The following is a 25495-nucleotide window of genomic DNA, read 5'->3' as shown; positions in this document are numbered from 1 at the left end:
TCTCTTTCCAGCATCTCACATTGTCCCTTTGCATGGACAAGGGCAGTACAAAGACAATGTTTGCATAGCCATCATCAGGATTACTTGCCTGAACTCACTTTAAGCCAGCGGGGAAGAACAAACACTTCTAGGGCTCAAGATATTACATCCCAAGACAGACCCTAAACTCGCTCAGGAATATCCTGTCCTACATGGCTGGCCAAAGTGATACAGGAATGTTGTGGCAGAGACAAGACCCAGGTGCCAGGCCAGCAACATAGAAGAGCCTTCCCCCCACTTCCCACACAGACCAGACAGAAACATCACTCTCACTGGGATTTATCCATCAATTCCACTGGCAGAGCATGAGGCTGCCCAGGTGGGAGAGCAGCATGTGTCTGAGGGATGGGGAAAACTACCCGCACAGAGAGTTACGTGTGGAGCCGCAAGTACCACAGATGTGAGAACATGCAGGGAGGGAAATGGGCCAGAAAGAGGCATGAACTGCTCAGAGAGGGGCTGTGAGATTTTATCGAGATAACATTAACCCCCCTCTTATAATGCTCAGCAGGGGTTTTCGCCCCCCACCCTTTTTATTTGCCACTGGGAACAATAGTGGGAAACCAGACAGCAACTCTGCCAGTGTTGGCAACTTCCTTCGTCTGCAGAGCTGAGTCTCTGCACGGTCAGACACCAGCCCTGTGCAGATGGCCTCCCTCATGCAGGGCTGTGTGCTCCCCACAGAGGAAGGGGATGAGACTTTAGGGACCCCAGAAGAGCCGAATTCTCTAGTGCAATTGGAGGTGGTGACTGGGATGTGTGAAAGGAGGGTGAAGGGGACAGGTTGATACTTCCCTGTAGACACTGGAAAGCAGAAAGCCTGAGGAAATGGTGATATGATGGGAACATAAATCCCAAAGACAGAGGAAATCCGGCTAAAGGGCATCTGCAAAGAAGGTGGAGGGTCTGTGCAGTGGTTATATAAGCAATGGTTATGGAAGCTGGCAGCCACTGGTGCAAGGGCTCCAGGAACCCTTCACCTCCCAGGGTGCTGATCCTATAATAGGGTATCTGCCTGGGAGTGCCTCTCCAGGGTCCCATATAGATGTTCATCCTGGCCAGAGGGCAGTTAGTCTGTACTGGTGTGGGACGCTCATGCTCACACCACTGGCACCGGAGGAGGCTTTGCTGTATTCCCAGAGGGTGCCTTGGGACAGCAGCAGACACCCAACAAGCAGTCACTGTTGCAAGGGTGGGGGCCATGCCTGACCCAATGGCAAGGTGAGCTTCCAACAGGGAGCAGGAAGGCCTGCAAGTTTGCATGGAGAAAACAAAAAAAACCCTACCCTGTTTTAAGAAGGGAAGAGACCACTGCAACTACATCGGCTTTCAGCCAGAAGGGTGGCAGGGCAGGCCCTCTAGCAGGGTGCTTTCACCCCTTGAAATGTGGCAGCTCCATTTGCAGAGGTCCCATAAGGTAGGTTTTGGGGTTAACACTCCTTCCCAACCTTCCTGCTAGTCCTGGGGAGATCTCAGGTCACCCACAGCACCCAGGGGATCTCAGGACCCTCAGGGAGGTGTCAGACAGCAGGACCTCATGTACCATAGCCTAAAGTCGCCACCTACCACAGGGCACCCACACAGCTGTTGAGAACAGACTGAATGCCACCCTCCCCAGAAGGCTGCCAAGATCCTCAGCAGCATCATTGCTGGCAGCAGTATTTATTTTGTCTTCTTACTCAGGCAGGAGATAAGCCAGCTAGGTGTGAAGCCCTGAGGAAAACCACAGGCTTCCCCACTTCCCAGCCAAGGTAACCCAACTGCCCTAGCTGTGAGAGGTTTCTCAGGGGCTTTTGTGGCAGGGACAGCCCCCAAAATCACACCAGCACTCCAAAATGGTCCCCATCATCCCTCCCAATGGTGCTCTGAGGAAGGGCTTCAAGGGGCTCGGAGTATAGGACAGCCAACACGTCCCTTTAGATGACACAGTCTATGAATAGTCCCTCACTGGAGTGATATGGGTCTTCACCAGGTGTGATGCTCAGTCCAAAAGAGGGAGAGGAAGGCGAGGTGGCCATGCCAGCTGCAGGAATACCTCAAACCAAGCCCTGTGAGAAGAGGCAAAAGAACCCCTTAGCACCCTAACAAAAGGCTGTCGTTTCAGCTTGGCGCCAATTAGTGGCACCAGAGGAGGACATCGTGGGGGGAAAAGGCGCCTGTCCCATTTTGCACCCAAGGCACCAGGGAGCCTGTGCTGTGGCCCAGGGATCGGCATCTGCTCAAGGCAAAGGGAGCTGGAGAGAGCAACCGTGCATTCTTTCTCTGAGTAGCAGCTGCTCACTCTGCTATTATTTCCTACTGCTTCATATAATTTGTACTCCACAGCAAGCTATTGTCCCTTTCCACTGGCTATTTATTTCCTTGAATAGCCTCTGGGGAAGGATTTCAGTGCAGGAGTAAAGAAAAAAGAAAAACTCCACACAATAAATATCGAGCGGTGACCTGATTTAAACTGTGTTCTCTGACCTCATCTGGGCCCTGGTTGCGGTTCCTCCCGGCAGTTGCGACTAAGCCACATTTCTGACTTGGTTTCCCCCTTTTATGAAGCCTGGCGAGGAATGCTCCCTGTCTTAGAGGGCTGTAGGGTGGATTTCAAGAAGCTGAGCTCTGGATTTTCAGAGGCCAGGGCTCAGGACAAGACAAAGAAGAGGCTTCCATCACCTCCCAGTGGAGCTGCTCAGTTCTTCTCCTGCCAGTCACAAAAATTCCCAGATAGGTTTGACAGGACTGGTTTCCCCTTTAGTTGAGAGATGTTGGTTTGCCTCTCAGCAGATAGTGCTGCAACCTTCACCCAACTGATCCCTAAGCTCTGAAAGCCAGCCAGCTTCCTAATGGAGGAGGACCAAGAGAACAAAAAAGTACTTACCTCAGCCAAACACTGAGGTAAGTAGGAGACTGGATAAGCAGGTCTGCGGATCTGGAGGGCGTGCACAGGAGAGGATTGTCCAGGAGATGCAGGAGAAGCCAAAGTGATGATGAACACAAGGAAACTGGTGCCCATGAGCACTAGCCTCCTGCCCAAGAGGTTAACCAGAGTGGGCGGCTCCTCCAGGGAAGGTATTGAAGTCTCCACATTCTGGTCAACTGAAATGAGACGGAACAAAGGACTGGAGGTGAATCTCCTGCCACCCCTTAACCCCAGCTCCCTGACAGTGCATCATCCAGAGTCCCTGTGGGAAGTATGGAAGCAGCATCCATGCTCTGAACCTGGGGACAAGGGATTAGAGGCCATCAGCCTCTGGTAGGTTCTCCACCAGCGTCACCCCACATCATCTGTAGGGAGCAATTTCTCTTCCTTATGATGTTGGGAATAAGGAGGAGGAAGGACAAAGCTATCTGAAGGGCTAAAATGTGGAAAAAACCCCACCTTTCTTCAGGGCTAGGGGCAGCAGTGAAGGGAACCTGCACCAAGGAGTGGGGCAGTTCAAGAACACAGGGGAGAGGTGTAGCCTCAGACTCCATCCCTCTCCCTACCCTATCAGAAAGGCAGTGGTACCACGGTGTCTGGCATCTCCCATCTCCATGAGAAGTTCAAATGCACTCTCTGATGGATGGTTTCCATCCCCAGGGCCAAGTTATGTCCTTATACCTTTGCAGGGGGTATCTCTCTTGGGCAGCTCTCAAGTCTGTGGTGACACTTTTGTGTGCTATGAGTTGTGCACAGAGAGCGGAGGAACGTAGTTCATGTGCACGGGAGCTGGCTTATAAGGCATCAGTGCCATTTCATCAATGCAAACAGATGAGTCACATCTTAAGGGTCCTCAGCTTGCCTGAGAGCAGGAGAATGAAGCGAACTGGCAAAGGGTGGGGAAGGAAAGTCAGAGGACTGGTTACCTGCCACCCAGTTCCATTTCCAGCCTTCATTTCTCTCATTCTTTCCCTCATGCGGGCATGCCAGAAATGTGGGTTGTGGGAAAGGCTTTCAAAAACATGCCTGGAGATAAAAATGCACTTGCATTGAAAGCTTCCCTACTGGCAAAGAGAAGATGCATAGAAGGCTCATGGCTTCCTGCTCTCCTGGACTTTTGGGATCTCCCAGCTTTACCCAGACTTCCTGGATGAGATATTATTAGCTTAATGGGAAAAGGGTCTTCCAAAAAGCTGTCCACAAAGGATCAGCGCCATGAGGTCTTATGCTCCACTTGCATCTTACACCAAAAGATTAAGATCTCCAACAGCTTTATCTTTCCATTGAGTAAGGAAGATGGCAGCCCCCTCATCCTGCACATGGGGAAACTGAGGCACAGATACCTAAGTTCCCATCCAAAAAACCCTCTTCTTGTTTAGATTCTCATCTTAAAGCTCCCGTGGACAGATTTTAAAAAAAATTTTTTTTTTAAATCTACCTTTGCAAACCTGTCCTAGAAGCTAAAAGGAAGCTGGGCTCCCTTGGCTAATGCAGCTTGAGTATCAGAGAGGCTGATCTCTCACCACACCATCTACTGTCAGTAGGAGGTACGGAGGCATTCAGTGCCTCTGAAAAAAATTAGCCCTTGGGTGGGTCCAATTAAGTCCGAAAACCAGAGGCATTAAAAAATGAACTGACACCTTCCAAGAGTGGAAGCCAGGGGACTTCCGAGATGCCCCAAGCCCAACTCCCCTGACTTCAAGGGGACCATTTCCCACAACAAAAACAGCATGAGGCCAGCTGGCTGGAACTCGAATAAGCAAAAAAGAAACGCAGTGTTGCACCATACACAAAAGGTCCATGGGGACCTCCTTCCATTGAGCTCCAAGCAGCCATCCTGGATTCAACCCCACAGGACAGTAAGGGCATGCAGCAAGAGTGACTGCTGAGTCCCTGCGCGCAGCGGTCCATCCCGCACAGGCAGAACAAGGCTGCTGGCACTGCACGACTCGCTTTGAGTGTGTTTCTCACGGGCTCCAGCGCTGAGCCCAGGCGGGTTGGGCAACTCTGAGGACTTGCAGGAATCCTTCAGACAAGCAGAATCTGTCTGAGTCACACGCACGAGGCTCAATGCCAAGGGTGGCTCATCCACTGGAAAAAAAAAAAAAGAGAGAAAGAAATGCTAAGGGAGAAATAGCAAGTTTTGAAAAGCCACAAGAATTAACAGCTCATAGGCTGGAAAAAAGGGGAGCAAAAAAACCATGTCTGTTCTCCCATGCTCACGTCCCTAAAGCCAAGTATCCTCCATCCCCACCAGGGAGCAGCAAGCCACCTTACCACCCATTAGCTTTGAGAGGGTCTGAAGGGGCGTCCCACCCTGGATCTAAGGCCATGGCTGAGGTCTGCAGAGGAAGGGGTTGTCAAGTCAAAACTATCTGTTGCTCCAAAATCAGCCTGAACAAACTCCCTTTGATGGCCCTGCAAAATGAAACAGTAAAAACCAAACCAGATGGAAATGGGAAAGAAAAGCTGCCAAAGAAAAGGGAATCCAAATCCCGAAATGACTGCTTCAGTGCAGGAAATGGGCATCTAAAGAGGGAACTGCAGGCATCTGAAGGAGACCTAAGAAAAGACCAGGCCCACACAACCAGCTCTCTCTGATCCTCTCCTCCCTGCTTCCAGAGGGAAGGGCACCAGAAATACATGAACCCGTGGACCTTCAGAGTGAGCCACAGGTCAAAAAGCTGAGCCTGCCCTGCTGCAGGAGCTCCAAGGACAACCAAAGTGCAGAGGAGGTCCCAGCTCTCACCGGCACAAGGAGTGCTAAATTACTTTTTCCCTGCTTCCCAGTGAGGACCTACAGCCACAGCCTTGCTTAGAGTGGCCACCAGGGTGAAGGAGCTTTTGAAGCCAGCACTTCAGCCTGCTGGATCTCAGCACTGCCCAGAGATGTTTCTTCTCCACACAGTACCGCAGGGAGCAGGGCAGCAGCTGCTTGCAGCTGCTCTGCACTGCTGGGACACCTCATCTCCCTTTCCAGCACTATACTGGGTACTAAGGGACACCCCATGCAATTGAGGACACCCTGTTTTGCCGACCAGTCCATATGGGCATCCTGTCCCTCCTCTGGACTGCTCCTGTGAGCCTCTACTCCTGTTTCTGACCCATCCCACGTAGCCAGTAGTACATGGGCCATCACTTGACCACAATGGATGTTTATTTTGTGTTCCCAGCAGTCATGCTAGGCTGTTTGTTCTCTCTGTCTGGCTCTCTTTCCCTTCCCTCCAGTTTGTGCCGCTTCTTGCTGTCCTTATTTTCCCCACCACCGGTGACGCACCCGTGCCAGAACCTGGCTGTGTCTCTCCGGCTGCCCCTAGGTTTCTTTGCACTGCTCCCCTCGAAAGCCCCCCAGCAGCAAAGCAGACACCCAGCTTTAATTGCAGTCAGATTCCTGGATGGAGAATGTTTGCTCCCTAGAGGGGAAAAGGGTATTACAAACTAAATGCTTCAAGCAGGACTCACACCAGACAAATCAATCTTACTGTATCCCAGGCTGAATAGCCCCAAACACATTGCCATTCACCACACAACAGACTTGCCAAGCCAGGAGATCTGATAAGAACAATGCGAGGAGGACCAGTGGCTGCAACTGCTAGGCAAGTTCCCACCCGCACGCAGATAGCTTATCTCTTCTGTCAAGATGGGACATGCATCAATGTCTGCTGCACAACAGCAGCGAAAAGCTAGTGGAGACCTGCTCTCTGGTCCTGGACATGCACGTAGCACTCCTTACAACATTGTCCCTGAGGAACGTCTTTATTACTCGCTCGGTCTCATTAGGAAAGGGGTGGGAATTGTTCCTGAAAAAGCAACAGCAAAGATGCAGCTCCCCAGGGACCCAGCTCAAGATGAGCTGAAGAGCGCCTAGCGCCTGCCCTGGACACCAGCAAGTGGCTGGTCGGCTGCAGGAGCAGCACAGCAGCTGGAGGATGGCTGGAGGGAAGATGTCTCATAGCCCACTCTTAGGCCATGTTGCGACACTGTTGCTTTTAACCCCATCAACTCCCAGCACGCATCCTCCTCACAAAATTCAGCCAGAGTGCCGCTACTGGGAGGCGAGCTACACAAGATGCAAAGCTACTTTGTGCAAGGAGGGAGGTGGAAAGAGGAGCAGCCTGTGCTGGGGAGCATCTCCCCCTCCTGCAGAGAGGAACGGGACTTAGGCTGCAAATCAGGGGCAGCAAAGGTGCAATGTAGTTCGGTGAGACCTAGAATGTGGACACTGCCTTCGAAACGCCTGCTGGCAGCAGCTTGCCGCTGGACCGCAGCCCCTCCAGGCAGAGGCAAGGCAGAGGCTGTTCGAATGCACCCAGCGGTGTGCGCCTGATCCTCCTCCTGGCTGGGGGACTTGTCTGTCAGCAGCATATTAAATGGGGGATGCACAAGCTCTGCCCTCGTTCTGCTCCCCCAGTGAGTTCCCAAACCTGATGTAGTTTGGGGTGGCAGGGGAAAAGGGACAGAGCTGTATGTGCATGGGAAGCCCTTTCAGAATCATGTTCTCCACAGGCAACATGATGGGTTCCTCACTCTGCCTGCTCAAGGCAGGAGAGCCAGAGGGGCAAATTCGACATGGCTGTGTACCCAGGCCTGTCTGATCCCTGCCTCCACAAGCTGGCCCCCACACCCCCATGACCTCATGCACTTGGGCAACGTTTCCTCATAGCATCTCTCCCACCCCACAAGGCAGGAGGTCAAACGTGGCCAGTGATCCATAGCATGGGGTATAGGACACTGAGTCACAGTCCTGCGCTCAGCCGTGCCTGGCAGACAGAGCGTTTCCCAGTTTCAGTCTGGCACTCACATTCCCACCCCACACACTCACCTACAAGCTGCTGCATGACATTTCCCATCTTTGGAGCAGGAAAAGTGGAAAATTAGGGGTTAAATATGCAGGCTGCAGGGCACTGCACTTCAAAAGCCTGCCGTCAGGACCTGGGCTTACAAGGGTGTAGCTATTTCGCTCTTGGCCCCAAAAGCAAGGAGCAGGGCACAGCTCCCACCCATGGGGTTAAACGCTTGGTGACATCAAGGCTCTGTTGGGAACAGTCCCCAGCCCACCCTGTCACCGAGCCATGCCTGGGCACTGCGGCACTGCTAGCTGGCACAGCCCAAAACCACGCCAGGGAGGGTGCTAACAACCGCACTGCGTGAGCCATCATCCCAAAGCAGCACTTGGGCCTGGCCCTGCTCCTGTTGTGTTTACTAAGACAGACAAAGCCAGAGGGACCAGAAAGGAGCCTATGAAAGGCCAGGTCCACCCTTGAGAAATCTGCGTACGCAGACTCTGTGTCTCCCTCCTCCTCCTCCTGGGTTGCAGTTTTCTTTTTATTCCTAACCCCACATCTGCCATGCCCTGGCAGTGGGTTCACTCCGCCCTGCTGCTCCTCGCCACCACCAAAAGCAGGGCTGAAGCTGGCTGTGGTGCCAAGCGGCAGAGGCTGAGCAGCCAGGCTGGAGGGAGAGCCACCGTACTGCCTCCTGCCATTTCACAGTCCGGACTTAAGCCAGTGCTGAAGTTTCCTAGGGAACCTGAGGCAGCTGCAGCGAAAGCAGGATTGCTGGCAATGGGGGATTTTCAAGCATGGGTCAAAAACCATCTATTCAAGCTCACCAGCTGCTAAACCTGAGCCAGCTGCACAGCCGAGAGCACGTGCATTCAGTGCTGGGGCACCCCGCAGCGGGAATGCCTCCTCCCTGTGCCGCGTTGTAAAAGAGAGGCTGCACACGGCTGCGTCTCTGAGCTCCCCGGGTGGCTGCTACGCTAAACATCCCTGGCAAACGCTTCGCTAAGTCACACTTCGTTGTCGCCGCAATGCAGTGATGTATTCATCATCCAGTCTTGGGGATTTGCTGCAGTTGGGCTCCCTGATTTGCTCCAGGATGCCTAGTTTCGTGTCGCTGATCTCAGCTCAGATCATGCTTGGATGCCTGTGAAAAATGCCTTTGCAATAGGATTTTTCTCCTTCTTCTTCTTCCTCCTGCTGTTCTTTAGAGTCAAACCATATCTCAGCAAAATCCAGGCTCTTAGACCATTTTTCCCCAATACTTGTGCTTTCTAATGATGCCCCTTCCATCTGCTAGCAATAACATGGCAAGTCAAGGCTGGAATGAGAACGGGTGATCTGTTCACCTTTCCAAGCGCCTCTCTCGACACCTGAATCCCAAGTGCACTATATCGGTAGCACATCTGTTCCAGCCTGGAGCTGATCTCACCAGTGGTGTGGCAAATTACTTCATCCAGGCTCCCCCTTGCAGGCCTGGGGCTTTTGATGCTTGCTTCAGCCCCATATATTTAAGCAGCACTCTGTAACCTGGCAGGTCTTCCTCTTCCTGTTCTGATTTCGGCTTACCCAGATACATAACCTATCAGCCCCCAAGCCATGACTGTGACTAGGGCTTCTGTCCCGTCAGTTTTTCTTTCATCTTTGCCTGCTGCCAATACTGTTGCTCAACAGCAAGAGAGTTCCCATGTTCTCAGAGCATCCCCTGACTGTCCTGGACTCTCTTGGGAAGATGCGGCAGCAGCAAATCCAGCTGAGCCTTGCCCAGGGGGTTAGTGAGGCACTGCCACTCCCTACACTGGCCAGGAGGACACTGCTGCACACTCGGTCAAGGATCAAGACACCCCTGAGTTGCCCAGTCTGGAAGGAGGGCTCAAACACAAGGAAGCAGCAAGCTGCACAGCTCACCTCTAACTCTGGTATTCGCTTCTCCTACTTGCTTGTCTCGCTGAGCCAGTTGCTTTAATGACAGAGCCAATGTGGAAAAGAAATTTAGTATACAGAGGTCAAGGCAATTCCCCAAAGGAAACAAGTGCAATTATGCCCATGCTAATGACCAGGGAAACTGAGGTAGCGAGCATAGATATGCATGTCCTCGAGTCTTGCTCTGAGACATGTTTAATTGCAGAGATCTAACCAGCAGGTTTTCTGATCCCTTATCCAGCATCCTGTTCCCTCATTCTGCTCCTGTAGTTGTAGAAGGATGCATTTGATCACGGGGGACAGGTCTTCCTAGAGTGAAACAGGGAAACACTGAAAGAAATGGAAGGGAGCAATCCTGGTAGATGACTGCATACCACAAGAAAGTGCTGCATATGAAAGGGAAGGACACATTTCCTATTAGATTAAAGGAGCTCAAACCTGCTCTCCCTCTAGAAAAGTATGCAACTCTATACTTGCCTCTCTAATTGCAACCCTCCGCTGGGAAAGGTGCTTAGAAGTATTGCGAAAGGAAGGAGATTAGCCAAGGTCAGGGAATAGCAGGGCTGCAAATCCCGAGGACTGCACAAGAGGTGCGTGATCCGAGGTGACGTCAGGAGAGGCGCTGCCAGCCCAGTTCTAAGAGAAAGCAGCAGAGGTAGAACTGAGCCAAAAACCCAGGAACTGGCTGCTACAGTCAGCCGGAGCAGGAAAACAAGAAAAGGGAACAAAAGACCACAGTACCAAGCTTCAGGAAAGTGAAGGTCCCTGGCAGAATGCCTTGCCAAAGAAAAAGGAATGTGACAGGGGAAAGGGAACCTCACAACCTCACATCACGGGCCAGAGCCGACAACCCAGCAGGAAGCACACAAAAGCTCTCACTGCCACGCACAAGCACATTCAAAAAAACATTGCAGGGTTTGCATAAACACACAAGGCAGAAAAAACCAAACAAATGTTGGGACAGAGCGAGGGTGACGAGGCGGTTCTGGCTGGCTGAAGACGACCTGGTGGGTGGAAAACCCCTCTCCCAGGCCACCCGGCTACTCCTGCAAGGCCGCCTTCCCTTCGCCTGTTTCGCGATTCACCTCGACTGTGCAGGCAGCAAATGCCCATTTGCTGTGCCCAGGTTGATCAGGCAGGAGCTCTCCTGCCTGCTGCTGCCCTCTGCGGGACAGCCTGCTGCAGGGCCTGCCAAACCCGGGATCCCGCACCCCCCGCGTCAGCAAGAGCTTTCCTTTCCCCGGCACGCCAACTCCCCAGGCCTCCGGCTTGAACGTAATCACTTTCCTCTGCGACCGGCTACGAGCTAATTATAGTTCCAGTACTTTCATTCTGGAGCGGTGTCAATTACAACATGGAGCATCTCACTCCATCCAAACCTCGTTTGGGATTCCAGCTGTCGGTAAAAAATAGAGGGATAGGAGAAAGGTTTTTCCTCACAAGCCATCTAATCACTGTTACCAGGAGCAAAATTCAGGCTCCTATCTCCTTTTTTTCTTTTTTTTTTGTTGTACTGAGGGTCCTTGTTATATGGAAAGCAGATGTAACCAAAAGGGGAAGAGACCCCTAAATCTATGAGAAATAAAAGCAAGGTTTGAAAAGCCGCTGCTGACACAACTGTCATGCATGAGTTCCTCGCTATTGTTTGCAACCAGCTGAAAAGAGGTGCAGCCTTCCATTCATCCTGGACTTGCTAACCACTGGGTGTTGCCAAAGAGAGGAAAATAAACAACCTCCAGACTCAGACGGATCGAAACCTGAGCAAAATGGGGCTGTGAAGCACCAGGCTGAAAAACCACTCCTTCAGAGGCATCGCTTTGTGGGTTGGCAAGAAGAGATGCAACACTTTCTACGCAGATTGTACATGACCTAGAAGAGCAATATCTAGGCCTCGGTCTCCTGGAGATGAGTTAAGGATTCTCAGAAAAATCAAAGAGGTAGTAGTGACAGGCAAAGCTGACTCACAAGATTAAAATAACTCATGTAAAAACGTGCTTGAACACAGCAGAGGGAAGGATGTGGCAATTTTCTATGAAAGGCACTTTAAAAAGGCTTTGTGATGCAAGGCTGTAACAGTTAAAAAAAGAATTACATTCAAGTGCCAAAAAGTACCTTTTAACGGCCAAAAAATCCCCCCTCAAAACAATGGCTATACATAAGGAAAAGACATTAGGCGTGACACCAGGGCAGTTCCCTCGCCTGCCATCTGTGGGATTAGCTCTGTAAATGAGTAACCCAACGCAGGACCACTCTGACTCACACCTCTGTCTCCAGGATTAGTGGCTTTGAGGCTGAACAGGCTTTATGGTACTCATGCTCTTATCGCAGAGGTTCTGGCAGGGCCAGCCCAGGCGGGTGGCTTTGAGCACCAGCGCTGATGAGGCGCTCTTCAAACAGGTGGAGGCCTGTGATCCCCGAAGGCCATCCACTTGGCACCTTTCACTGGTGTTATTTAAAAAGCAAAAAAAACCTACATCAAATGCAATAAACCACTGCAGGGACACATACGCACTGCTCCTTCCAAGACCACTGGAGCAGAGAGAAAACAAGCAATATTAAGTGACACAGTTCGGGCTGGCCTGGATTACCACAGCCGCAAGGAGAAAAAGGACAAACGGGAGTTTATATTCCTGGGGCCCTCAGTTATTTTCAGGGCTTCACCAACACCCCGCCCCCCGCCCCCCCCGCAGCTGCTCAGCCAGGCGCGAGGCGGCCAGGCCGGGCCCTGCCGGGAGAGAACCGACCAGGGCACAAAGGCTCCTTTATTAACATTTATGCCTCTAAACACCGTGAGGCGGCCCGCGGCAGCCCGAGGAGCAGGCGGGCCGGGCTGGCGGCCCCGCTTCCCTCAGGGCCTGACGGGCGCACACTGCGCATGCGTGGGGGCCGGCGGGTTCATGTCCTTTTAAAGGACACGCTGCTCCCCCCCCGGGGCGGAAGTGCTCGCTCCCCTCACCGGAAGTAGCTTCACCTGCCAATACAAGGTTCTTCCGGGAAGGGTTTGTTTCCGTGCGGCGGCTGGTTTCCGGCGCTCTGGCTTGCCCCGCTGTCTATGTCCTTCTCCTGGAGGCCTTCCGCTTCCTTTCGCTATCCCTCGCTTTTCTTTCCCCTGAGCGGTGAAAGCCGCTATGGTGGATCGGGAGTGCGTTTCGGCAGGGGGCGCGCGCTGGGAGCGGGGAGGTGGGCGGCGCTCTGCGCCGTCGACTTCCGGCTCTCTATGGTGAAGCCGACGGAGCGGCGCTCTAGACGGTTCGGTGTTCTCTCGATGGCTCGGCGGCGCCGGGCCGGGCGGGTGGGCGGCGGTGGAGTGGGGCTGACCCGCTGAAAGAACCGCCGGCGGCCGGGCGGGGCCCTCCGCCATGGAGCCCGAAACGTTGGAGGCGTGCATCAGTGAGTGCGGCCGGGACCACCCCTTTCCCTGATACGGCCTGATACGGCCCTGATGCGGGGCGGGGAGGGAGGGAGGGAGGGAGGGGGGGAGGGAGGGATGGGGGTGCAGGTTGGGGCGGGGGGGGGGCATTGGGGTGTGAGGGGACGGGGCCGGCTCGGGACGGGGCTGAGAAGGGGCAGGGGGTGACATGTAACGAGGTGTCAGGGCAAATGGGGGTGTTGGGGCTGAGTGTGAGGGGTGGGTGAGGGGTGGGTGGCCGTGTCTGTGGCCGCACCAGGGTGGCTGTGGGTGCACTTAGGTGTCTGGCCGTGGCTGTGGGTACACCTAGGTGTGACCCGCGGCTGTAGGCGCAGTTGGGGTCTGCAGGTGCGACCCCGCAGCCGAGCACGGAGCGGGGAGTGTGCTGGCAAGACCTCCGTGCGGCGAGGTTGGGTCGGTGTGTGTTGCTGGCCGGGAGGCGGTGGTGAGGGAGTTTGCGCACAGGGGCTGTACAAGTGGACAGGGGTGTGTATTTGCCTTCCATGCCATCCTCTGTTGATGCACCTGGTGGAGTTGGCAGGGAGGGAGCAGGAACAATATTGCTTCTCACCCCCACAGGGTGGGAGCCTGGGGAGGCTTTCTCACCATCCTCTTCTCCCACCCACAGACAAAGCAACAAACCCTCTGAACAAGGACCTGGACTGGGACGGTATTAATGCTTTCTGTGAGCAGCTCAATAAAGAGCTAGAGGGGTAAGTGCTTCTTCCTTCTCCTAGGTTGTGATTGCCCATCCAGTAAGATTCAGTGGGATTTTCCTGAGAGCTGAATAGTCATGAAGTCACTCAAAGTAGGGGTGGGTGGGGGTCCTGGTCAACTAGCAGAAGGTCCTCACACGGTTTTAGTGCCTTAAACTTGAAACATGGTTTTCAATCCTGCATTCCTAGACAGAAACACAGGTACTTTTCATCAATAACCAGCTAGGTTTTTTTTCCCCCCCTCGCTCCCTCCAGTCCTCCACTTGCTACCCGACTTCTTGCCCACAAGATCCAGTCTCCACAGGAATGGGAAGCTATCCAGGCCCTCACGGTAAGGGCATCTGCAGGCTGGTAGAACTAGATGGAGGGCTGGGGTATGGGGTTGTGCCAGTTTGACTGGAGGAGCACAGGAAGCTCTGAACTCCTTCTGGGAAAGCCCTGGAGCACCTGAGCCCATGGGCGGGAGAAGTGCTGAAGGTGGTTCCACAAGAGAGTAGGGGTGACTGGTCGGAAAGGCCTTGTTCCTAGGAAGGGTCATAGGCTGCTGAAATTGATGGGAAGCTTTTTGTTCTCTTAATGACATTGTGGATCCACGCTGTGAAACCCCAGTATTTATGAATTCTCTAAGGATATCCCCTTCGATGGGCTGTTGTCTCCTCCAAAGAGGAAAATCTTCTTGCTTCCCTTTAGGAAGGGTGATTGGCCACCTGGGAGGGAAAGGTGGTGTCCCTCCACACTGCTCTGAGGATGGCTACAGGCTCCATGCCTGGCGAGGGGTGAGCAGGAGGGAGCTGGCTCTTGAACCTGCTGCTGACCCCATGCTGGGGCTCACCTGGCCCCTCTCCCCAGGTACTGGAGTCCTGCATGAAGAGCTGTGGCAAACGCTTCCACGACGAGGTGGGCAAGTTCCGCTTCCTCAATGAGCTCATCAAAGTGGTGTCACCCAAGGTGGGTCCCAGGGGATGGTGCTGGCGGGGCCTAGAGCCTGGGTGCAGGGGGGCATTGGGAAGTAGTAGTGGCTGAGCAGAAAGGTCAAACACCCGCTGGGATGTGGGGGAAACAGAACGGTGCTAGTAGGAGATTTAATTTGCATTCCCTGGTGAGTTTTTCCCCCTCTGCTCCCAGCTGATTCTTGATGCGAGAAGCTGAGGGCCAGCTAGACATGATGCAACCAGCACTTGTGAGACTACTGAGCTCATCCGTGTGCCTGCAGTCACCTTCCCTGCATCTCTGTTGGGCTCTCTCTGTACTGCATGCGCTCGGGAACCTCCCCTAGCTTTGACATCGTGACCAGGTCTCTCTGGGGTGACCCAGCCTGGTTGAGACACTCTCAGAGGGCAAGCCCAGGCCTGGTCAGTGGTGCTCTGGCAAGTCCATCTGAAGCACCAAGTTATTACCTGCTCCTCTGCTGATGCTGCTGTTCCTGCAGCAGAACAAGCTGTGTGTGCTCTCCTTTTTAGTCGAGGCAGTTAAGACCAGCAAGTATGGAGTTAAGAGAACACAGGCTAAATATGACTAAGGAAAACCTTCATCTGCCAGTCACAGCTTGTGATCTGTGATGATGAATAGCCAGGGACGATGACAGCAGCATCCTAAAGTCCTCTTGCTAGGCACCCTAGAGAATGTCCTCTGTGTTAAGCCACTGGCCTCTTGTGGCACATGCACTCTTTCTACCACCAGTGCCCCCAGCAGACCCACAAGAGAAGAGTGAAGGATGATGGTATGGCAGGGGGAGACCTGTAATGTTTGGAGATCTCTGTGCTTGTCATCTGGGGCTCACCTAGCTGTAAAGGGTGCTGGAGAGTGCCCCTGAGAAACAGGGCTGGGTCCTGCTCCAAAGACCATTACTCACGGTCCTTCTCCTCCCAGCCCTGCTGTCCCAAGCTCGTTCCTGAAGGGCTGCCTTGCCAAGCAGCTTCTGTTAGCAGTACCCTTTCCTTCACAAGGTAATAGAGGCCCTCCTGAGCCTTCCTACCTGTCCCTGCATGTTGTTGAGGGGCTGCTGGTGCAGCATTTCTCCCACCTCTTGTGTTTTCTGTGGTGGAAACCAAGCACAGCATAGTACGTGTTGCAAGGGCCTCGTGAGCTTTCCTGCTTGCTTCCTCTTTCCTCCTCCTTGTGCCGTTGGGAACGGTCTCACTTCTCCTGGGGGAGGGGAGGAGAGGAACAGGCCAGGCTTGCAACGGCTCAGATCAGCTTTGAGCCACGTCTTCTCTCTTCCTCTAGTATCTTGGCAGCCGGACACCAGAAAAAGTGAAGTCAAAGATCCTGGAGCTGATGTACAGCTGGACATTAGGGCTGCCTCACGAGGTGAAGATCTCAGAAGCCTACCAGATGCTGAAGAAACAAGGTGAGAGGCAGTACTCTGGAAGGGGAAGGTAGATGGATGGTTTGCCCTGCCTCCTTTCTTGTCTGGGCAGAATCTGAAACAGACTCCCCTTTCCTATGCCCAGACCTAGCACATCCATCAGCCTGCCTGATTCAGCAGCAGGGGCAGGCGAAGGTGTGGGTGCCTTGTGGCCCCTAGCTGGGCGGAGGGGGTTGCTGGTGGTCTGAGTTGTATAATAGGTTGGAGGGGACACCTGCTTGCTCCTGCAGGAGATGTGGCACTGGAAGGGGCTGGGGCTGGAGGGCTGTGAGTGCTTTGGCAGTCAATGCTGGATTTCAAAGATGGAGAGTGGGAGACAGTTCTTGCATGAAAACACAATCCAGGATCACGGATAGTGGGAGCAGACCCAAACCCCCTCAGTCCCAGCTGGGTCTGGTGGTCCATTAGGGAAGAAGTTACCTAGGTGGCACTGCCATCCCCCAGTAGGTGAGTCCTCCTGACCTATCCATTGGTCTCTACTGCAGGGATCGTGAAATGTGACCCAAAACTGCCTGACGATGCTCCTTTTCCGCCTCCTCCCCCTCGGCCCAAGAACATAATCTTTGATGATGAAGAGAAATCCAAGGTAAGGGCTCTGTGCAAGGATAGGGACTGTGGGCAACATCTTCCCTGCTCCAGGATCTCCTGTCCTCCTGCAGTGGAGATCTAGAAAGAGTCAAGGCCCCTGCTCCATATGCTATACTTCAGAAAATGCATCACAGGAATGCTGAGGGCTTGCTTGAAAATCATGACAAAAGAAACAGTCAGACATGGGGCGTGTGGGTCTGTTTGACCTTTGGAGCACTTAGCTGCAGGATGGCGCAAAGGATAAAGTGCTTACATTAGCTCAGAAGTTTCTGGGAGGTTTGCTGCCCTGCAGTCTCCAGGCTTCTGAGTTACCTATGAGGTTTTAAGTCCCAGCCCCAGATGCTGCTGCTGTTCTCTCTACCCCACCCCCAGCACTGCAATCTGCTTATTGCCCAACTACTTACGCCTTCCTGGACCCATCCTATATTGCCTTTCCATCAGAATTGTATCGCCACTCAGGCAAACCTCTGCTGTACCAATGCTGATATATTTAAGCAAGTATTAGGCTCTTCTGGGTCTACTTCCACAGCAGAAGTGTGATGCCAGTTTGCTGCAGGGGATATATTTTGCCTCTGTGGGTCACAGTGTACAAATGAGGATTTGTAGGTGGCCAGTGGGACTGTGTGCTGACTATAGAAGGGGAGAGAAAGTGGGAGCTCTCCCTCTGCACCTGTGAAGAGGCACATGAAGAGGTCTGAGTAGGAGTCCATTGCAATCTTATGCCAATTCCTGCATAAACCAGGCTTTCTCTCTTTCTCAGTACTAGTGCTGCTGTGCTCTGGGGTCTCCATGGTGCATAATGGGCAGGCAGGAGCAGGTTTTGAATGCAGGGGATCTTCAGGAAAAGACCTGTCTTATATATAACAGAACCACAATGGGAAAAGGAAGAACAGTTGTACTGCTTCCCTCCCTAATCTCTGATAGCTCACAGGCTCTCATGGCTGGGCTTTCAAACAGCTGGCTTTGTCCGCTGCCTCTGCCAGGTGTAGGTTTGGGGCAGGGGTAACTGCTGGCTCTAGCATTGCAAGAGTGACTCTGGCTGCCACCCCTCAGCTTGGGCTCAGAGGTACCTTCTCTTTTGCAGATACTGGCTCGTCTCCTGAAAAGTTCCCATCCTGAGGACCTTCGGGCTGCCAACAAGCTCATCAAGGAGATGGTTCAGGAGGTGCGGGTGGGGAAAAGGGGAGCTGGGAGGTCATGGCCTGGGTGGCAACAGTCGGCACCAAGGGAGCAGTGGCTCTTTGTCCTCATGCAGACATACGGAGCTTCTGCCCAAAATTTTACGGCAGCTGCTAAAGAGTCCTTTTGTGATTTCTGCCATCCCTTGGCTATTTGGAGGAATGGCTCTAGGCTCTTTCTGTGGCCTAGGCCCTGCTGCAGCACTAGATGTGTGGCAATTCCATCCTGTTTGGCAAGTGCTGGCCCAGAGATGATGTGGAGTTTTCCACTGGAGTGGGAGCTGTTTTGAGGGTAGTGTTGCTGTGCCTTAGTCCGGGGAGTTGGTGTGTTGGCTGGCCCAGCCTTCTTCCTCTCCAAGTTGCAGACAAGAGCAAGGACATCCTTTCCTGTGTCCTTCCCCTCCAGGACCAGAAGCGCATGGAGAAGATCTCCAAGAGAGTGAATGCCATCGAGGAGGTGAACAACAATGTGAAACTGCTGACAGAGATGGTGACAAACTACAGCAGGGGAGAGACAACGGAAAGCAACGAGGATCTAATGAAGGTGAGGAAAGGCCATCCCAGCATCTTCCCCAAGCTTAGCAGAGATAGGTGACCTCGAGTTCTTCCTGCCTGTTTTGCACCCCCAGCTGAGCATACTGCTGCTCGCCTCAGCACCCCTTTCTCCTCTCCCTCAGGAGCTTTATCAGCGCTGTGAGCGCATGAGGCCCATGCTTTTCCGGCTCGCCAGTGACACAGAAGACAATGATGAAGCTCTGGGTAAGCATATCTGGCCTTTCTCATTCTGTCCCCTCCATCTTTAAGGGAGCCTGTGCTTGGGCTGCCCATGGCATGGCATCAGCAGCCACCACTGCTCTGTTTGGGGTGGCTGCTTCCTGTAGGTTAGTTAGTCTATGTCTTGGCACTAAGCAGGGACATGTGGCAGCAATCAGCAGCATTACAGGCTTCCTCCACCTCACTGTAGGAGCAACACTTGTGCTTGTCCTGCTGAGACTGCCACGGAGGTATCAATATACTCTGATACAGTTTGCAGCAGCAATTGAAAAAATGCTGTCTGCAGTGGGCTGCTGTCAACTCTTTGGCCCTTGCTTTGAAGGAATAAAAAGTCACTCTGTTTCTTCCCGATTTTCAAACTTACTTCCCACCTGTTCTATTTCAGCGGAGATTCTGCAAGCCAATGACAATCTGACACAGGTGATCAATCTTTACAAGCAGCTTGTGCGGGGAGAAGAGATCAATGGGGAGACGGTGGCTGGTCCCCTTCGAGGTGAGGAGACTTAGGGAATGGGGACAGGAGGGTAAAGCAGAGGCACCCTGTTACTGGTTTCCTGCAATGTAAGAGAAGACTGAGAGAAGTGGAAAGGTGAAACCTGAGGGAGGTCAGAGTGGGGCTGGTGAGATGAGGAAGTGGCTTGTGGAGGTGACTGATGCATGAAGAGAGGGAATTGGAAGGGAGAGCAGAGGGGGAATTCCCTCTCCCAGGTGTGAGGAAGGATGGGAGCTGGCCTCAGCACCCTGGATAAGGACTGGATAAGGTTGCTGTCTCAGCTTGTTCCTTCTCTACAGGCAGCACCTCAGCGCTTCTGGATCTGTCCGGCCTGGATCTTCCAGCAACAGGCCCTTCCTACCCAGCCTTGCCCACCCTTCCAGGTGGCTCAGCAGTCCCTGTGCCTGACCAAGCTGGCTCTGTCTCCTTGCTGGATGATGAACTCATGTCTTTAGGTGAGAAGGCCAGAGCAAAAGCTCTGTTCTCTCCTTGACTCTGGACAGTCTGCGTGGATGGTTCTTCTTGTGGCAGGAGCATGAATGAGGGAGAGCTCTGGGAGAGGTGAATAATGACAGACCAAGAGGTGGCTTTGACTTAGTGTGAGGGAGAAGGAGGGAAGGACCCTGCTATCATTCTGAACTTCAGTCCCATGTTGTTTTCCTGACTAGTCAGAGAGAACCTGCAGGGATGTGCCTTCTGACTTGCTCTGGGAAAACTGACCTGGCAGGTAAATCAAGAGTGATGCAATGGCCATCCCCAGATGGGATCACCAGGGTGGATCACCCCCACCTCCTTGTATTTACTCCTTACAGTGAAGTCATGAGCTAACAACAGACAAATGGGACTTCCAGAACTGTTCACATGGAAGTCTTGAGAGGTGCCAATCCTAGAAGGCTCTAGAATCCTGCTTTTTCCAACAAAGTGTCTGTTTCCTAAGATTGTTTACTTCATGCTGTTGTACTCAAAGAACCTATGTGGTCCGTGGGGCTTGTCATCCCAGTGGTATTCAGTTCTCTGCCAATTGCAGTGAGAACTAGACTGTAAATGAGGATCTCTGAGCAGAAAAAACAGCCTCCTGGATCTCCCCCATGCAAGGATGGGGGCCAGAGATGGAGACCACATTGGTGGTTCTTCCCTGCTGCTTCTGTGTCTTATTCAGGCCCCATTTAATGCTCTTACCCACTTGGTAGATAAGCTTCATGTTTGCCTTTACCCCTGGCAGGCCTGAATGACCCAGCACCGCATCCTGCTCAGGCTGGTGACAGCAGTGGCTGGAACAGCTTCCAGGTAATGTGCTGGGAGCCAGGGCAGAAGGTGGAGAGGGTGGTGAAAGCAGCAAATGGAGTAGGTAGGGGAGGGTTCCATGTTCCATGGTCGGTCCTGATATGTGACCCTGCTTGGGGGACTCTCCTGTGCACTCTTTTTACAGTCATCAGAGAGCAACGAGCTCAATATCACCCCTATCACAGCAACTCCACCAGTCAAAGCAGATGCTGGTGCATCTTCCCCCAAACCTTCTCCTTTCACCAGTGGCCTGGATGACCTGGACCTCCTGGGCAAGACTCTGCTGCAACAGTCTTTGCCTCCAGAGTCTCAACAAGTGCGATGGTAAGCAGGGGTAGTGCAATCTCACATATCTCCTCATTGTTTCCATTTCTGGGGTGCTGGATGCAACATTTCAGTACCCCCATCCCACTCCTTGCTCTCTCTCCCTACAGGGAGAAGCAGCAGCCACCCCCCCGGCTCACCCTGAGGGATCTCCAGAACAGGAGCAGCTCTGGCACCACAGCCCACAATCCCAGCACTCTGCCTGTGCTCCAGAATGTTTCCCTTAACCCCACGCTGCCCCTGACCTCGGAGCTGCCTGCCCCTGCTACACTTCCAAAAGCTGCCACCACACCAGCAGGAAGTACTGCAGTCCCACCACGGCCTCCTGCTGCTGCGCTGCCCCAGGAGATCTCGCTGGCCAACATCACTGTGCCTCTGGAGTCAATCAAACCCAGTGAGCTGGGGAGAAAGAGTGGGGCAGGCTTGGTGGGTTGGACTGTTTAGAAGGGGCCCAGACAAATCGGGGAAGAAACAAATGTACAGGTAATAAAGAAGGTGGAACAAACCATGTGCATATGGAAATAAGGAATGTGAGGAAACTTCTTACTTGTTGGATTTTGTGCAAGTTGAGGGGGAGTGGTATTTCTTGTCACTTGTACAGAGTTTGGGTGATGGGGAGAGGTTGCTGCAGGGCCAATTACTTCCTGGCTGACTGCTGCCTGTCCCTGCCTTCCCCACAGGCAGCATCCTCCCTGTGACAGTGTATGATCAGCACGGCTTTCGTGTCCTCTTCCACTTTGCTAAGGATGCCCTGCCCGAGAGGCCAGATGTGCTTGTGGTGGTGATTTCTATGCTTAGCACGGCCCCGCAGCCCATCCGCAACATTGTCTTTCAGTCCGCTGTCCCCAAGGTAAGGTGGCTGCTGGGGCTGAGGTCCCCAGACTGGGCTGAAGTGTCAATTCTCCCTTTGCAGGAAAGGCAGGGTGGGTAGAGAGAGCTCTGTGGGGATGAGAGCGAGTTGTGTTGCCTTCAGATTAGCAGGACCGGCACAATATTTTTCTCTTTGACTAGACCGTGGAAGCTCCCCAAATACAGGAGCAGGGCCTCTGTCTGCCAAGTCCCCGTCAGGAATGTGAGATGCTCTTATCTCTCCCTAGGTGATGAAGGTGAAGCTACAGCCTCCCTCAGGCACAGAGCTGCCGGCGTTCAACCCCATTGTCCACCCCAGTGCCATCACACAAGTCCTGTTGCTTGCTAACCCACAGAAGGTAACAGCACTGTCCCTGGGGCATGAGCAGACTGGTCTTGCTACCTGGGCAAAGCCTGGTTACCCTGTACCTATTCCCTCTGTTCTCTGCAGCTTCCTAGACACCTGAATGGTTTGTGCCTCGTGACTGACTGACCCTCCTTCTGACTCCTTATCCTTTTTCCCCTGTCTACAGGAGAAAGTGAGGCTACGGTACAAGCTGACCTTCACCATGGGAGAGCAAACCTACAATGAAATGGGGGATGTGGACCAGTTTCCCCCGCCGGAGTCCTGGGGAAACCTCTAGGGCTGCACATTGCAGGCACTACACTGCAGAGTCCTTGGGAAGCCAGCCCTGTGGGGCTGGAGCAGCCTGAGGAGATGGGGAGGGTGGGTGGGGGACTGCTGCTCACGCTCTATTCTCCAGATGGCCGGGCAAGGGCCAGAGGGAGCGTGCCTCAAGGAGGAGAGCAGAGATGCCAGGAGATGTTCATCCCACAAGACTAGGAATGGAGTGGAATGCTTCATGTGGGTGAACAGTTGCCTTCCCTGCTCTTCTGAAGGCATTGCTCCCTCCCCAGTCTGTCCAGCTTCTCTTCTAACCCTGTTTTCCCCCTGTGTGCAGTGGGGAAAAAGGATGGGGAGCTTTAACAACCTCAGCCTGGGGCAAGGCCTAGCAGAGGAAGATCCTTTTCTTTGTCCACTTCACGCTTCCTAGCCCTTCAGCTGCTTTGTGCTCTTCGGTGCTCACTCTTGTCCCCCTTGCCCCTTTCTTGGAGCTGGGCCCCAGTGGTTCCCTGTCTGGTGAGATCATGTTGGAGCTGGTGCGGAACAAGGCTGGACAGAGGCTCGGTGTCTTTCCAGCACCAGAAAGCAGGCAGCTGCCCTTGCTTTGTGGGGGATTGGAGAGAGATCTTCCTATATCCCCCTCCTTCCAGGTGTCAGTGGAGCTGTTGGTGGGAGGTGGGCTCTGGGGGGGGGGGGGCGGAAGCTGGGTTGCTGGGAAGGGCTTGCTCTGTGCCTCCCTGTCCCCTTCAGCTGGAGATCCTGGCCAGTGAACCCCTGCAGCAAGCATACCCTTCCCACATGCTTTATCTCCCGCAGCAAGCTTTGGGGACTGCTGCGGGACTCCGCATACTGGGGCGGGGTGAGTCTCCCTGCAACCTCCTGCCAGATGGGGAGAGGGAACAGCACATGGTCTTCCTCCCCCCTGGCTGGGCTGGAGAGCTTGGTGGAGCAGGGGGGCTTTCTTAGCTCTTCAGTGTCTTCTAACAGTGGGGTAGGTGATGGGCTGGGAGTCGAGGAGAGACGGGGGCCCAGCCCGTCACCAGGGGGCACCACTAAGCTGCACTGGGAGCCCAGCTCTGCCCCTGGGGAGTACAGGGGGTGCAGCTGTGCCTTGCCCACCTTTGCCCGCCACCATGGGCAGGCCTGGATCCCTGCGGCGAGGAGGGGGCTCGCCACAGCCACCTAATCACTGTGACACGAGAGCGGGGATCTGCAGGCACGGAGGAGACCAGGGGGTGGCACATCCTTGAGTGATCCACATCCCCATGGGACTTGCGACCACGGGAGCTGCTTCCCATCCCTAAGCTGGTTTTAACAGGGCCTCATCTTAAAAGCAGGGTGAGCTGTGCCCTGCGTTGGCTTGCCAGAGGTAGAAGGAGGCCTGTGTGAGATGGAGGTGAGTGGCGTGTTGGAGCTGGGCGCAGTGAGCGGTGGAGGAGAGGGCGAAGCAAGGTGTTTATGCTGGGGTTCTGCTGTGTCTTACTTCCCTTTCTGGTCTCTTTTCAGGGTTTTGTATGGGATTTTCTTTGCAGATCTTGTTTGGTTCTTGAACAGACTTGTATATATTTTCAGTGCAAAATTCTGTGAATGGAAGAAAACAAAGATTTAAAATGAAACGCCCGGCGCGAAGAATCTGCTGTATTTATGGGAAATAAAGAGTTCTTTCCTGATACTGTCCCTCTGTGTTTTGACCCAAGAAATGCCTTTTCCCCTCACCTTCCCTGACCACAGAGGAGCTGATTCCACCTTCTGAGGGGTCATCTCCAGCTCAAATCCTGCCCCTGCAAATGCTGTAACTCATCCCCCAGTCACATGGGGCCTTGGCATGATCATTTCCCCGCTCCTGTGAGCAGGGAAAGGGGATGGTGGAAGTCCCCCAGTTGGTCTCAATTCCTGTTTGAGAGCAGAGTCACTTCCAGGCTGGGAGCTGGGTGCTGCCTGCTTCCCTCCCTCCCTGAGGAGGGGCAGGGGGACAGTGGCTCCACAGCCCATTGGAAGCAGGGCTTGAGCTTGCTGTTGTGCCCTATGCAGCTGTTTGCAGCTTCACCACTGCCTGTAGCTGCACTTCCTCCTCATTCCCCGGTCTGCCTGTCAGAAGTGGCTCCCCAGGGCAATTTTGGTGCAGGGAGTGGGATCTGCTTCAGCAAGCAGCAGCCCAGAGCTGGGGGTGGTGGCTTGGGAGGAAAGAGACTTTGGCTTGGCCACCACCTGATGCAGCCAGCGGGTTATCTGGGAGATCTTGTCTGTGTCTTTGCAACAGGTGCTTGGGGCCCTTGCTTGCTTTCAGCAACCACACTGCCTGTTAGGAGTAGCCCCAGGGTGCGTGGCTGGGGGCTCAGGCATGCTTAGCCACAGTTTTAGAGCAACCTGGTGTTCAGGTGGGGACCACAGTGTTCACTTGCCCAGTCCCTGCTTGAAAGCAGGTCCAGGACTGTTTTGCTACACACTCACTGGAGGCTTGCATCACCACCAAGAAACAGCAGAGCATGGCAGCCCCCAAATTACTGCTCCTCAGGCTTTGGGGCACAGGTGGAGTGGCCCTTCCGCCTGCTTTTCCTTTGCTGCTTGTCTCATCTGCCCACAAGCTGACCGCTTCCCGTCTGGGCGCTGGTGCTAGTTCCTTTGCCAGCCACGTAACCCGGCTGACAGCAACCTCTTATTTAGTGCAGAAGGAGGAAAGTCCCAGCTGCAGGTAGCCCAGAGATAAGGCAAGGTTTACATCTAGTAAAGCCAGGAGCAAAGGCGGTGGTGGTGTGATGGGGATGTTTTTAGACAAAAAAAAAAAAACCTGAGCTGAGCCCTGGTGCAACTCTGCAGAGAGCAGGCAGCACCCGAGCCTGGGAACTGGGAGTTTGTGGTCTCCGTGCAACTGTGCACAGGCGCTGCTGCTCTGCGCCTGGCCCAGCCACCCTGCTTACAAGAGCCCTGCCAGCAGCAGGGGAGCAGGGAGGAAGAAGGGGGCCTCCCCAGGGTACGAGGCAACAGCCCTTGCCGCAGCTTTGTGGTGGCTCTGGAGGGCCTCAGCAACAGCAGGGAGGAAAAGCAGGTGGGGGCATGGAAGGGGTCGCAGGGGTGGCTTTGTTGCTTGCCCTCCTGCTTTTGTCCCAACAAGAGGGATGTGTCACAGGGGGAAAGAGGTTGGAGCTGCACCCACAAGCACGGAGAGGTGCCCAAGGGGTGTTAGCAGAGGTTGGGTGACCAGGAAGGGCAGGGTGTACATCAGGCACCGCGTATGC

At 53.8% G+C, this 25495-nt stretch overlaps 1 protein-coding gene and 1 long non-coding RNA gene across 3 annotated transcripts; one reads left to right on the top strand and one right to left on the bottom strand.

Moving 5' to 3' along the window:
- Window positions 1-1994: 1994 nt before the first annotated feature.
- On the bottom strand, window positions 1995-12723 carry LOC135313931 (uncharacterized). The gene is made up of 3 exons (XR_010373431.1): window positions 12623-12723; window positions 2906-3123; window positions 1995-2087 (listed from the first exon to the last, which is right to left on the bottom strand). It is a non-coding gene; the product is annotated as an uncharacterized LOC135313931 (long non-coding RNA).
- A 179-nt stretch (window positions 12724-12902) lies between these two features.
- GGA1 (golgi associated, gamma adaptin ear containing, ARF binding protein 1) lies at window positions 12903-23929 on the top strand. 2 transcript variants are annotated; one of them, XM_064454917.1, is made up of 17 exons: window positions 12903-13041; window positions 13689-13773; window positions 14032-14107; window positions 14626-14724; window positions 16003-16126; window positions 16630-16730; window positions 17817-17897; window positions 18317-18454; window positions 18588-18669; window positions 19070-19177; window positions 19477-19632; window positions 20400-20464; window positions 20607-20785; window positions 20896-21179; window positions 21466-21635; window positions 21883-21993; window positions 22168-23929. In XM_064454917.1, the coding sequence occupies exons 1-17, from the start codon at window positions 13011-13013 to the stop codon at window positions 22276-22278; spliced, it is 2001 nt and encodes a 666-aa protein (XP_064310987.1). In that variant the 5' UTR covers window positions 12903-13010; the 3' UTR covers window positions 22279-23929. The 2 variants fall into 2 exon arrangements, with proteins under 2 accessions (XP_064310987.1, XP_064310996.1); XM_064454926.1 differs by lacking the exons at window positions 12903-13041; window positions 14032-14107.
- Window positions 23930-25495: the final 1566 nt, after the last annotated feature.

Source organism: Phalacrocorax carbo, chromosome 1 (genome assembly GCF_963921805.1).
Source record: "Phalacrocorax carbo chromosome 1, bPhaCar2.1, whole genome shotgun sequence".
In the NCBI taxonomy this organism is placed as follows: domain Eukaryota; kingdom Metazoa; phylum Chordata; class Aves; order Suliformes; family Phalacrocoracidae; genus Phalacrocorax; species Phalacrocorax carbo.
This window is presented reverse-complemented; position numbering and strand designations above follow the sequence as displayed.

What these genes read in the sequence shown, in the direction of transcription:
- GGA1 (XM_064454917.1), top strand. Translation starts at nt 13,011, where the DNA reads ATGGAGCCCGAAACGTTGGAGGCGTGCATCA. An exon ending in ATGATGAAGAGAAATCCAAG is followed by an intron (nt 16,731 to 17,816) that starts GTAAGGGCTCTG and finishes TCTCTTTTGCAG; the next exon opens with ATACTGGCTCGTCTCCTGAA. An exon ending in TGCTTGCTAACCCACAGAAG is followed by an intron (nt 21,994 to 22,167) that starts GTAACAGCACTG and finishes CCCTGTCTACAG; the next exon opens with GAGAAAGTGAGGCTACGGTA.